The 13,820-nt window shown below is 47.3% G+C and overlaps 2 protein-coding genes across 2 annotated transcripts in view; one reads left to right on the top strand and one right to left on the bottom strand.

Annotated features, from left to right (window-relative positions):
- LOC138527301 (histamine H2 receptor-like) overlaps positions 1–9,308 on the top strand; it is a 131,043-nt gene extending 121,735 nt beyond the window's left edge. The window contains exon 4 of the mRNA XM_069638373.1: positions 6,460–9,308. Coding sequence (XP_069494474.1) covers positions 6,460–6,619 — 160 coding nt within the window. The 3' untranslated portion in view covers positions 6,620–9,308. The remainder of the gene's footprint in view (positions 1–6,459) is intronic.
- Positions 1–13,820, bottom strand: part of SEC23A (SEC23 homolog A, COPII coat complex component) — a 1,668,754-nt gene that overhangs the window by 672,662 nt on the left and 982,272 nt on the right. The gene's annotated exons all lie outside the window — the stretch shown is intronic.

The following is a 13,820-nucleotide window of genomic DNA, read 5'->3' as shown; positions in this document are numbered from 1 at the left end:
CTCCAACATGTTTCACCTTTGACTCAGGCTTGTCCAAAGGTATGTGCATTGAGAAGCTATAATTTGGATGTTTAACAATTTTACATTATTCTTGGTATCATATATTACTTAATTCTTCCTAGATAGATAAATGAAGATGATGGTCTTACAAACTAGTTTTAGTCCAGCATGCCTTTCACTGATGACAACCTCATCCTTTGTTGTTAAGTCCCCAGGTTCACTGTCCGACTTCTGTTGGTGAAAACGTATTTACAGCTTTCTCCACTGAGACCTGTGGCATTGATGTGTGTTCTGTTTTGAAGAGAAATGCGTGTATACCTATGGAATTATGCCAACAGGTCTGAGAAGACTAGAAAGTTGTAAGTTTTCACCTTTTGGGGATAGAAACCTGTCCAATACCATGGAGATTCTAGTGGCGTGTTAGGGTCCAATAGTGTATTGTATGCGTGCCACACCTTTGGTTTGATTGTGTACATTGCCATAAATGTGAGACTACAACATGTTTTGGGTACTATTAAAAGCCAAAGCAATCCTTTAATGGGATGACTGTCAGGCGACAGTACTCTGGTACAGAGTTGGGGCACCCATGGTAGGGTCACTGCAACACTTATGTTTCCCAAGAGTGCAAACTACATCTCTCATGGACCCAGTGCATACGCACGCAGTGCACATGATAACGGGTCCTTTCCTCTAGCCTACCATGCTCCCCAACAGAGACAGACTGTTTGTGTTGTACTCTCTTTGGCTACCTTGGTTCCAGTTCAGGGAGCCTGTTCTCACCGTGGACACTCTCTCCTGCAACCGTAGTTCTAGACTCCTTCCTTCCTGCCATTTTGCCTGTGGTATCATCTGTGTGTTGTGGACTGTACTCCGTCTGCAGGAACTTGGGCTCTTCTTAGCTTTGGAACTGCTAGACTGCCCTGATGTGGACTCTCTATTGGAACTCTCATTGGTATTCTGTCAGGTGCATCCTCGTGCCGGCGATTATTGCACTCCAAGAACCTCGAGGACATTGTTTACTGTGATCTTTTCTTCACTCCTTCAAACCCATATGGACCCATCTTGGTAATGTCTTATTAATCATGGTATGGTGAGACTGTGGGAGGGACCCATCTGTGCTAACATATGTGCATGCATGTGGTTTCAGCCTTAGGGGAGAGGAAGTAGGTCTGCCTTGAAGACAGATCAGCATCCTCCTCAGCTTTTGCACCCCCTTCTCATCTGGGAATTTCCCTTGAAGCGGAGTCGACAGATATTGAGGAAAGGTTTGTGGGGGCTATTATTCAGGCAACTCCGTCCGTAGTAAATGCAGTTGCTGGATAGCACCATATCTAGCAACACTTGTTTATAGAATGGTTAACAAGAACATTGTACATTATGAAGGAAGTGTCCCAAAGGTGCAATTGTTACCTACAGCACTGTGCAAGACAGTATATTCACCAATTGGTTATGTGAGCCGGAAGGTTGTCACTTGGGGCCAGTGGTAGCTGCAGATGTTTTTGGACTTATCTTTTTGACAAGACCCCTGCATGGTGGGCTGGGTAGGGTTGCCAAGGGAGCCAAGTATCACCACACCTTGTATGATGCTGGACCACAGGGGCACAGTGGGGAGGATCCTTGGCTATCCTTGCCATGCCACAGGCAAAAGGTAAGGGCTTACCACATGAACCTCTGTACAGGTATGTCTCTTTAATCAATATAGAGTTGAGCCTGTGTAACGGTGTGCACATCCATGTGAGAGAAGAAATGCCCCAAAACCTTGACAGCGAGTAAGTGCAACTTCTCTCTCATTGCGGTAGCAGGAGGGCACTCATAGTGAGAGAGAAGTTTTGCAGGGTTTGTGGAGCAGGGTCAGATAGAAGTTGCAGTGGAAGGGAACATACGCACAAGCTTTCCAATCTGTGCATGTCTGCTGAAAATGTCAAGGGCTAAGATGGCGGATTCTGCACTTTACCTTCAATCAACGACACTTCAGTGCAGTGACCCACGAAACCATTCACACGTGAAACATAGTAGCCCCAATCAGAGTCAGCCAATCCTAACAACTGTGGTAAATCAGACATAGGACACCGAGAAGAAGACAGTGTCTAATTTTTATTAAAGTAAAGAAATGCCTCGTCGCTCCATACTTCTACGATGAAGAGGCCCTATCCTACAAAAAATAACTAACAGGTGCTTGTCAGGACGTCATGCACAATTAAACCTTGTCCTCTGTCCAAACCCATTTCATCCTACTGACTGACCCTACCACTAACAATAAGTAAAACGTAACTTGGTCTGAGAAATGTTATTACTCCCCCGTTGCTTGGCTTGTGCTGGTTGGTGGTTTTCCCCCCTCCCAATTGTCTCTCAAATTCTCCTCTTGGTCTTTCAAGCCTTGGCCTGCTTGTGCAGTTCAAACAAGTTCCTACATTTTCTACACAAAGTGGGATTCCCGACCTTCTCACCAAATTCTTGCTCAACTTATAAAGTGTGTTCCTTAAATACAACACTTGGATTTGTAAGTCATTCAACTCTGCAACTTGTGTCTCTTGCTCGCCGCTCCCGAGCATTTCAGTTTCTTGTGAGCAATAGGTTTTCTTGGTCCAGCATGGACCCTCTGTCTTACAATGATTCTTCACCCACTCGGACAGGATTTGTTCCTCAGCCCAGACAGGGCTCTCTGGCCCTTCAGACCTTTAAAACCTCTAGCGGTTATTAACCCCTCGCAGGGTTTTTGCTTCATGTTCACCCGTCCAGGGTGATGGTTTCAGGGCTCGGAGTGTGATCTCTGGTCATTCGGAACTTTTGATTTTCTTGTGGCTATTGCCCCCTCTCTGGGTCTTTTGTTTCAGGTTCACTGCTCCCTGTTTCAATTTCTTTTAGGTCTCTGGTAGCCGAGCATGGGCTCTCTAGCTCTTAATACTGTCTCAGTTGCTCTTTATTCTCATGCATCCACAGGCTACTGGATTGTTCAGCAAAGTGTTGGCTGTTTGGCTCACTGACCTTGTGTGTTACGTACTGTCCTGACCCCCGGGACTATTGGGTTCCTGAGGCCTGCATGGATAACCTGGCGTAACTGGCCATGTGGGTTCCCTGTTTTCCTCACACCCTTCTGGAGTGCTACAGTGATATTTCGCCCTCCTCCCTCTCCTTTGCGTTAGCAGAGTACCTGCGTTTCGGCAGCATTCGTAGGTGGAGGTGGCTCCTCCGGCAGCTCAAGAACCGTGCTTCTGTGGTCACTGGTTCTTTCACAGCAGTTCTTCATAGGGGCGGCACTGCTTGTGGATGTTGGTGCACCGCGTCTGCAACGGTTTGTTCTCTACCTTCAGGAAAACTTGGTGCCTCGTGCTCTCCGCCCTCCGGGGCATGGCAGCATTTTGCTGACTCAAGGACTCCTCTGCCCACTACATGCTCAGTGCAGTCCCGCTTCTAAGATAAATGGACTCAGTTCTATAGTGCAGGCTTCCGGTGTGCTCCGGCCTTGCTTCGGCTGGCTCTCTCCAGGCTGGTATTGGTCTCGGCCCTTTTACATTCCTCTCTGTAATGAGAGATGGAACACATTGGTTCTGGGTTTCTGGCATCAAGATGAAGTCAGCAGCCAAGCACAGTTAAAGGCTCCTGTACAGTATTTTGTTTAGCCGCCACTAATTGTCCCAGGTGAGACGCGTTATTGTAACGGGGAAGATGGAGAGGAGGACGATATACCGGAGTCCTTTTTAGGCTATAATACGTTCACCCATCTTCCTCCCGTTGAATCTATTTCACCCAAACCTACCATTCCCTATGTATGTAACAAATCCCCTAGGAACCCACACCCTGTTGCATTCAGAAACCATCTCTCTCAGAATCCCTGCTTTCCTGTTCTCTATCCGAATCATTCTTCTCCACATTCCTCTGGTTATTCTTTCCTGGTCACCTCTTCTATGCAGATGAAATACTACTGTTTCCCCAATTCCCCTGTTTTATTTTCTGATGCAAATTCTGGTCATTCCCACTTGCTTTCCAAACCCTATCAATCCCACCCTTTTGACTTTATAAACACCCATAGGACAAAGAACATAATTTCCTATGACACAAATACTTTCTCACCCCATGGAAGACGGCAGACTAACACCGGAGCCATTCACCTGACATTTCCCAATACAAGCGTCAGGCAATTGACTTAAATCACACACCCCAGACGGCCCTTCCTTTTCCCCACAGGGATAAAAGGTGGAGCAAGAGAGCACAGTACGAGCAAGGCAGACCGTACGACAAGACAGCTATCGAGGCCCAGCAGTTCAAAAGGAGGAGAAAGGCGGCAAATATCGAGAGGCTGACAAGGAGGGACACAACCTTGCCCTTTTCGACGCAGACCCGCAAAGCCTCAGCAGAGCTAATCTTAAAACTGAGGACAATAGCCCAAGTGTGTTGCAGCAGATGCCAATGGTACAAGGAGCGCATCAACGCTGATAAGCGAGAGCAAGGAAAACTCCTGCTACCGTGATATCGGCCTTGATTCCAGTTATGAGGAAAGCCAAGCGGTTCATCACAGCTGGTGAGTCGAGGGGAGAGCTGATAAGAGCTGGGCTCTGATGAATGAAAGACGCAAAATGGCAAATTGAACCAAGTTCAAAGAACTGTAAAAGTTCTTGAGGGGAGACCAGCTGTAGAGGGAACCGGCACCACATGGGTGCTATCTCGAGACACTCTGGTCGATACCTGTCTGAGTGAAACTACAAATACCAGAAGGCCGTAGGAGAGCCGTCAAGATAGTTCAAAGTAGTCATACAGGAGGTCAAGCAAAATCCATGTACAGTGAAAAGCCTTTGACCTAAGAACTGCGAGAAAGCAAGGGAAGTGAATCCTGCAAACATTTGTGAATGTGATGTTGGCAAGAGTGAACCCGGAAGAGGGATGCTGGCGAGAAGGGGGCAAGTCTAAAGTCCCAAAAACAGTGTGTTGACAAGAGTGAACCCGGCCGAGGGATGTCCACTGGAACTGTTTAAAAAGACATTAAGAATTGTTGAAAGCCATAGCGAACCCGGAGGAGGGAGGCTGAAAGTAAGAGAAGGGTCAGCGCCCGGAAGAGGGAGAACCCCTGAGTGAGCAATTAGCACCCTGATCAAGTGAATCCGAGAAAAGGGAGGTTCACAGCGAACTGATTAAAGACATTGAACGAAAACAATAGAATTGTACAAAAACGATAGAGGAAGACTTTGTTGAGAGCAATAGTGAACCCGGCAGAGGGAGGCCAACAGTAGAGAGGGGTCTGAGCCCGAACGAGGGAGATCCAGGGGTGAGGCCTTCGCCCAAAGTCCATTAAGAAAAGGAACTGTTATGGATTTATGGAATATGATTTGTGAAGGGTCAGCGCCCGGAAGAGGGGGAGCCAGGGGTGAATCTTTGAGTCAAGGGAGACTAGGCTGTCGAGGCTTCTGAGAAGTTGAAACCCAAACTGTTGTCTTGTGCAGGGAAAAGCTTGAGAACTGTGCTGTGCTCCAAGATCCCACCTTGCCCCGTGCTCAAAACGTGGGGAAGGAAGACCCATGCTACCGCATCCTGACACATGATTTGGGAACACTTCTTTCTTTCCTTGAAAACCATCCCACACCCTTTTTGGTATTAGTTGTAAGGTGTGGCAATAGGTTTCTTAGTATGGGCCCTTTTTATTTGAGACAACGCCACTAGGACTGCCTTAGTTTCAGTTGATGGCCAACGCTTGGCCCCATCTTAGATTTAGGTTTAGATTAGGCATTTTTCCAACCTGCATACAGTTTAATAAACACCCTTGAACTGTGATCACTTGTGTCTGTCTTTATTGTTGCCACCATGAGTTCCTTACAATACATTGCAAGTTATGTGTTCACCTCGCACATGGGGCCAGATTGTACTTCACAAGTGAGAATCCTGCAGCTGGGTTGACGTGGCAAGTCATTCTTCCAAGGGTGATACACTGAGCAACATTGATATGGATAATGGCCAAACACCTGGTATAACAGCACTTAGAAGTTATATTATGTTACTTACAATTCTTATAGTGCCCACTGTCATTATTATGGCGTCCAAGCCCTGTGGGGTGAATGGCCCTGCGGCATTCTGCAATCTTGAAGTGGGAGGAGTCGAACACTAATCGCAATATAGCAATGTTCATTCTTATTATTCGGGTGTCTTTTGAGCTAGCGGGTCTGGGTATAACCAAAGGAAACCCAAAATAATTAAGGCCGAAGCGATAAGAAACCTCTTTAACATGTCTTTCACAATTCCTTGCTTTTACTTTTTGCCTCGTCTCCTAGATAACCTTTGAAGTACAAAAACACCAAATTACTTCACAGTGCATGAACAATTCGTCCTCTGTATTCACCCAGTAACAGAAGATGCCTGTGGAAAATGTAGTTCTGTGTTAAATTTTACAGTAATGTGTAGCTAATTCATGTTCTACAGTATTGCAAAGCAGTTTCTTCGAGCGATTGACACCTTTTTTGTTCTCGTTTTTAGAAAATACAGAACAGCTTTACAAGAAACATGGAAGAAGTTTAAACAAATATGTGTACATGTGGAACAGAACCAACTGCCTTTGCAAAGAGAGACACATATATGCTTAAGATCTCAACTGACTCTTCCTGGAAACACAACACAGACGACTGTTCACACATGAAGGAACACAATTATATGTGGAATGTACAAGGGAACGTTCACTTGCGATGAACCGACTAGTGAACAAAGACAAGACCATTAATAATCAACCAAACCAAGGAATAATACCAAAACAGCATGGGCATACAAGTAGGAAGAATTTTAATCTTTAGGCGTTCATGTTTTTACATTGTGTCAGAAACAGAAACTGCTGCTCAAAATGACTACATTGAAAGAAATGTGCACCTTGTGCAAAGGACTCCGCTGTGGTGGGTTTGGTCCTCCAAAATATATCCTGCAGACATGTCTCGATCCAATATGTTGATACTCATTGGTTCAAGTGCACAATTGAGCCAGAAATTAAAATGGTTATTATAGGTGATAGAAAAAAAAGGGTTTTGGAGTTTCTAAACAACTATTTTTATCCTAATGTTTCATCTGGTTTGCTTTCTTTTATCAACATAATGGAGGCAGGAGACAACATAGGCTCAAGGCAAACTAAATTAACTGGTTGTTACAAAAGGTTGCTTTAAATCCCAGCAGTTCTCCTGGAGGAGATATATGAACCAAGACCTTGTGAAGCTACCCGCAGGGTCTCCATGCATTGCTCGTCAGTTAGGAAATGCATCTGAAATTCATGAATGCTATCTTACCTCAGGTGTAATGAAAAGCCCCATAGCAAATTACAAGGCATTAGAGGCCTCCTCACAAGATGCCTTATCACTACGTAATGTAGACACTGACAATGGTTAAAGAAACTTAGTTCTGTTGAAATTAAGCCAAAGGGCTAATCTCCAGTCAAAACTCGTGAGGTCCTCCAAGGTTTTACTTGAGTGAGACCTTGGACAAAAGATGGATAGAGCCATGTTTTCATTCAGGTGGAAAGCTGTGGAAAACTTTGGAAAGTTGGATGCATATAGAGTTCCACACTACACTCAACTGGTACCACTTTCTCGTACACACAATACCATAACATGCACTCAGAACACTGTGACGAATCTGCGGATGCCGTCCCTCCTCCCCTGAAGAAGGCCTTTTCCATGGGGCCAGCCCGGTGCGTCCACAGTACAATAGTCCCCCTGGGATGGTGCACCAAGGTACGATATCATAGGAGAAGGAATCCCTCTATGGGATTGGGGACAACCATCACCAGAGAACGCAGTAGCACCTCGCTTTACTACCTCCAACCCCTTTTCCAACTTTAAATCCTCCTTCTCCCTCCCTGGATGAAGCCAATATGTTTTGTCATCAACTCAGTCCACCTAACCTACAAGACAACACTGAAAAGCCAGAAAATACAAAGTATCATGTATATAGCTTTAAGGTTCGTACTGGGACGAAGATGGCCGCAAGTCCAAGGATCACTTGTGAGAAACAGAGTGAGCGGTCTAGCTTCCTAATGCCAGTGATTGGCCCAAAGCAATATATCAAGCCCATGCAGAGTTTCGAAGGGGAAGCTCAAGCTCAAACTCGGGCATAGCTGAGATTCGAGAGAGAGAGACATCCCCCCAGGAGGAACAGCGGGAGACATGCACAGGAGTAGCTGACGCGAGCCGCAAGGGAAGCTCAAAAAGGAGGAAAGGGAGAACCCGAGAGTGGTCCGTTACAAGAAGACTACTCGAGTTGCTGCAAAGTGAATCCTCTCGGCCCAGTGAAGGCTAGATGAGACAGATCACGTAGCTGTGAAAAGGCTGACTACAGAGCTGCTGCAGACCCCGCCCAATGCTACCGGAGTCTCCAGAAGGGGCACAGCTGCCCAGGAACTGCCAGTACCTCCTAAAAGGAAGCAAATAGGTACATGGGTTGCCCGGGAGCTGATAGAGGTCTGGGAAGCAATGGTATGAGCTCAGGAATTGGAATGAGAGGGTCTGGGATCCTGAAGCAAGTGAGAGAGATTTGAATACTTGGCATGAGAGTGAATATAACGCACTGTGGAACCCGCACCCATATGAGCAAAGGTTTAAAGCGAAGAGGGTCTGGGACTCTGCAAGAAAAAAAAAGAGACAATCCTTGAGAATCCACTGGCTTGACAAGAGAGAGAACCAAACCACTTTTGAGAGTCTGGGACCTGCAGTTAAATGGGTATTCAGGTAATATTTTTGCCAGCAAAAATATCGCCGTACATATGGTCATCGGGAACGGCCATAGGCGATATTTTTGGTGGCGAAAATATTAGGTGCGGGGGTTGCGGTGGGTGTCCCCCGCACATAAAAAAAATTATGCAGGGGTTGCGGGGGTGTCCCCCGCAGGGTCCATGTGTTATTTTCGCCACAAAAATATGGCGATATTTTTTGCATCGCAATATTTTTGCGGAGAAAATATCACATGGAACCGTTAAATGAGAGACTAGGAACAAGAGGGTCAAGAACCCTGGAACTCATAAAAGGAATCCTACGCTCTGTAGCAGAGCACGCCAAGCTGGTAGGATATAAGAACTGTGAAATCAAAAAATGGTTCTTTGTGAATTATTCAGTAACTTAAGATAATAAGTCTAGGGGATAGGAGCACAGCCCTAGCATTGGAATCCTGTATTTTGCAACATTATTTAGCATCACTTTATTACTAGCAAACTGGAAACTTTTCTGTTGATTGAAAACACCAAGAACACTACTCTGAGAAGATATATGATATGATATGGCATTTATAACGCGCCTATACACAAGTGTTTCAAGGCGCGACGAGGCAGGGGGGGGCAAGGGGAGACAGACAATGATCCTACTAGGCCAGGTGTCATTCAGATCGTGCAAATGCAGGGTGGGGGTGGGGGGAGTGCAAGGGGGAAAGGGAAAGGAGAAGTGCAGTACAGGTTTAGTAGAACAAGATAAATAATAAGGGCCAGCTGGTGGCAAGTGCAAGATAAGTGCAGAAAAGTGCTGGGAGGAGGAGCTGTATGGATACAGAGACAGTCCCACAGTGCAGGGGTTGCCAGGTAGGCAGTGCAGGGGAGAGTGGCAGGGCCACGGACCGGGGTAGGTGAGTGGCCCTGATGCAGATTCAGTGCAGTTTCAGTAATATTAACAGGGGAGAGGGGGGAGAGAAAACGGAGGCAAAGAGGAAGGTTTTGAGGTGCTTCAGGAACCGGAGATGGTTCTCTTCAAGTTTCAGGGAGGCAGGGAGGCTGTTCCAGAGGGAGGCCCCTGCAGCGGAGAGAGATCTAAACCCAACTCGTTGCTTGGAGAAGTGGCTGACCCTGAGGGAGTTGGAGGTGGATGAGCGAAGAGCTCGAGAAGGAAGATATTTAGGAAGAGAGAGTTGAAGGTATTTTGGCCAGAGGCCCCAGAAGGCCTTGTGGACAATGCAGAGGGTTTTGAAATTAATCCTCGCAGCCACTGGGAGCCAGTGTAGCGATTTCAGTCCTGGAGAGATACAGTCCCTGGGCTTGAGGCCAAGGACAAGTCTTGCAGTCCTGTTCTGGATGAGTTGCAAAGGGCGGAGAGTAGAGGCAGGCAGATTCAGATAGAGGCTGTTACAGTAGTCCAGCTTTGAGAGAACCAGGGCTCTAGAGACAGTGAGCTTCTGGGGGAAGGAGAGGAAAGGAAGGATACCTCTGAGGAGGTGAAGCTGGTAGTGTGACTTCTTAGAGACGTCAGATGTGTGATGAGAGAAAGAGTGTGGAGTCAAAGATGACCCCAAGGTTTTTAGCCTTGCAGGTAGGAGCAGGAAGAGGGCCAAGAGAGGCCGGCCAGAGAGCTGCAGGGAAGGAGGGATTGGGTGCGCCAATGAGTAGAATCTCAGTCTTACTGGCATTAAGGCAGAGGTAATTGGCAGCACACCATTCCTGGATAGCAGAAAGACAGTCAGAGATGAGGGAAGGAGAAGAGGAAGCCAAGGGAAGCCTGAAAATGAGCTGGGTATCATCCGCATAGCACTGAAAATTGGGGCAGAGAGCAGCGATGCGGTGGGCAAGAAGTGCCAAGTACTGGTTGAACAGCCAGGGAGAGAGGTTAGATCCCTGGGGGACACCACAGGTAGAGAAAAAGATGTCAGAGAGTAAGGACCCCAGTTGGACCTGGGAGGGTCGATTGGAGAGGAAAGCCACGCCAGAGCCTGACCAGTGATACCCAGGTTATCATAGAAACGGTTGAGCAGGATGGTATGGTTGACAGTATCAAAGGCAGAGGAGAGATCAAGCAAAATGAGAACACAAGGAGTGTTTGAGTCAAGGTTCGAGAGCAGGTACTCACGGATGTTCAGGAGAGCAGTTTCTGTGCTTCTAGCAGCTCTGAAGCCAAACTGATGGTTGTGAAGACTACCAACAGATTCAGCATGGAGATTAAGCTGGGAGATGGCCAGTTTCTCCAGGAGCTTACCCAGGAAGGGAGTGATAGAGATTGGGCGATAGTTAGCCGGGCAGGAGGGGTCGGAGGAGGGTTTCTTAAGAAGGGGGTGCACAAGGGAGGGCTTGAGGGGGGATGGGAAGACTCCAGAGGCGAAGGAGTGATTGCAGAAGTCAGCCAGGGCAGGAGCCAAGGAGTCGATATGGTCCTTGATGGTTTTGGAAGAGCATGGGTGGACCTGTTTTGACGAGACTTTCATAGATCGGACATGTCTCGAAACCTTGTCAGCAGAAAAAAGGGGAAAGGCAGAGAAGGAGGGAGGAGGGGTGCTGCAGAAGGGCCAGAGGAAGAGCAGGGAATAGAGGGTGGGAGGTGATAGGAGGAGAGTGAGGACAGGATGTCCTGAGTTTTTGAAATGATGTGAGAGGCCAGTGCCGTGCAGAGGACCTGGGAGGGGACAGAAGCGGTAGAGACTTCAGCAGGATTGGCCAGCTCCTTGCAGATTTTAAAGAGTTCGGCCGAATTATTAGATGCCGCAGAGATGCGGGCTTGGATAAGGGCTCTCTTCTTGGTGAGAACGGAGGGCCGGTATTGCCTTTGGAGTAGGCGGCAGGCCAGTTTGTCAGAGGATGCACATGAAGCACACCATTTCCTCTCTGCCACCCTGCACTTGCGTTTAAGGGTGACGAGCTCCGAGTCATACCAGGAGTTACATTTGGCTTTGGGCTTCAGGCGGATTCTCATGACAGGGGCAAGGATATCAAGAGTATCAGATATAGCAGAGTGAAGCGTGGAGAGGGCTGTGTCAGGGTGGGAGTCAGCCGAAGGGGGGGGGGGGGGGGGGGGGCGAGAAGGTGGCAGCGAAAGCCTCAACTGACACACGCTTCATTGGTCGGATGACCGAGAAGGAGGGTGGCAGTGATGAGGGTGGCTTTGCCTGTGGGGTAGGTGAGGTGGGAGGATAGGAGAAAGTGATCACTCCAGGAGAGAGGAGTGGAGAGAGGGACAGAGAGGGGAAGGTCAGAAGAGATCAGAGCATCAAGAGTGTGCCCTGCAGAATGAGTCAGCCCAGACGGGAGAATAGAGAGTGAGAGACCGTCGCATAGGTCGCGAAAGAGTACAGAGGGGGGACCGTAGGCATCCAGGTGGATGTTGAAGTCACCAAGAAAGAGGATTTCAGTGGTTGAGGACAGGAGTGAGGAGGAGAGGTCCGCCCACTCAGAGAGGAAGGAGGAAATTTGACCAGGTGGTCGATAGATAGTTATCACGGTAAGGGACTGGCTAGGAGAGAGAGAGAGTCGGCAGACAAGGCATTCAAAAGAGGGGTAGGTCTGTGTAGGAGTGACAGTGACAGGAATCCACTCAGGGAAGATAAGGGCCACACCCCCACCAGCACGGTTGGGCCTGGGCACGGAGAGGATCTTGCAGCCGTCAGAGATCATCCACGCACAGTTATCTTACATTATTAGTGTTAAGGACAGAAGTATATTTTGGGACAGGACAGTGACAGACTTTTTAATTTTCAGACTTCCTGACAATTTCACTAGTTTACTTTTAGGTAGGGAAACCCATATACGCTTTATGGATAAAGATGCATTTTTGCAACCCTTTCTTATTTAATAAAAGTGTTTACCCCAAAACATGCCACCATTGTTTCTGAGCCTTACTTCTGCACCTTTACAACTGCCACAGTCTCTTCAGCACTCCACTTCACTTCACCATCCCCCCTCGCCTGACCTTTTGAGCCACCACTATTCCAACTGATCTCACTGGAACACCTTTAAATCTATTATTGGCCATAAAAGCCCAGCCTTCCTCTTCCAACAATCTTTTCAGCTCCAAATTGTCCCCCTGGTCACATGCACCCATGGCTAAGCAATGTCAGGAAGGCTTCAAAAATACTTCCACTCTCCTTTTCATTCTCCATTTACAGGGTAGCAACCCATGTGCTCAGGCTGCTTGTTTTACTTGCAGTTTTCTTCATGTGCTGGCGATTTTACTTCCAATGTGGTTGGGGGGGGATTTCTGTCTTTCCTGCTCCGCTGCAGTCCCTTCTCACGCTCAGTTATTTTTCTGTTGCCCGAGCATTCGTTCGACTGTGGTCCATCTGCGGGTTGGTCTGGTGTTGGGCGTCATCTGTTTGGCAATACAAATTCCAGCACACTCCATTTCTTTTTCTCGATTATATTCCCCTGGACCCAGTCCAAGTTTTCTTGGTTGCACCCAAGTGCATTCTGGGAGTTGCTCTTCTGTGGAAGGGGCAATGGTACCAGCGTACATATACAATGCACACTTAGGCGGGGCTGGGGCCCGCAACTCCCTCCTTCTCCCCCCTCTGGGACAGTGTTGGCTCTGGCATACACTTTGGTAGGCCACCCAACCCAGGCCAGGAGGTATTCCTGTTACCACTCTGACAGGGCCCTGACCCTGTCACAGTGACATCAATATATATATAATGGTGGTCATTCAGATATTTTTGTGCCATTGTAGGCATAAACCTTAAATAATGCTCTAATTTCTTTCAAAGATAGTGAGGGGAAAAAAGGTATGTGGTGAAAAGGGTTCTAGGTCAAAGTTGCAAATGCAAATGCTCGAATCAAAAGGATCGAGCCAATTGCACCGAAAAAAGTGTCAACTTTTTTTTTTTGTTTTTTTGGGGGGGCCGTTCCCCCCAAACCCCTGTTTTTCTTGTAAAATACACTTTTTTTATCTATACAAAAGCCCAAAAAAAATATACATGTTTTCGGGCCTATTGACTCGATCCTTTTGGCATTCGAGCGTTTGCATTCGAAACTTTAACTGGACACCGTTGAAAAGGAAGGCAGAGGTTTCCTTTCCTACACAAGAACGAACCTAGAGAAGATGAAAAGTCTTAAGTTAATCTTAAAAACTCTTAGAAAACAGATTTTCCCAAGTAAAGAAATACTATAAGTAAAAAAGAGTAAA

This window comes from Ambystoma mexicanum, chromosome 14 (assembly GCF_040938575.1).
Source record: "Ambystoma mexicanum isolate Mex_15411 chromosome 14, UKY_AmexF1_1, whole genome shotgun sequence".
In the NCBI taxonomy this organism is placed as follows: Eukaryota; Metazoa; Chordata; class Amphibia; order Caudata; family Ambystomatidae; genus Ambystoma; species Ambystoma mexicanum.
Note: the sequence above shows the minus strand (reverse complement) of the source record. Positions and strands in the feature narration are given on the sequence as shown.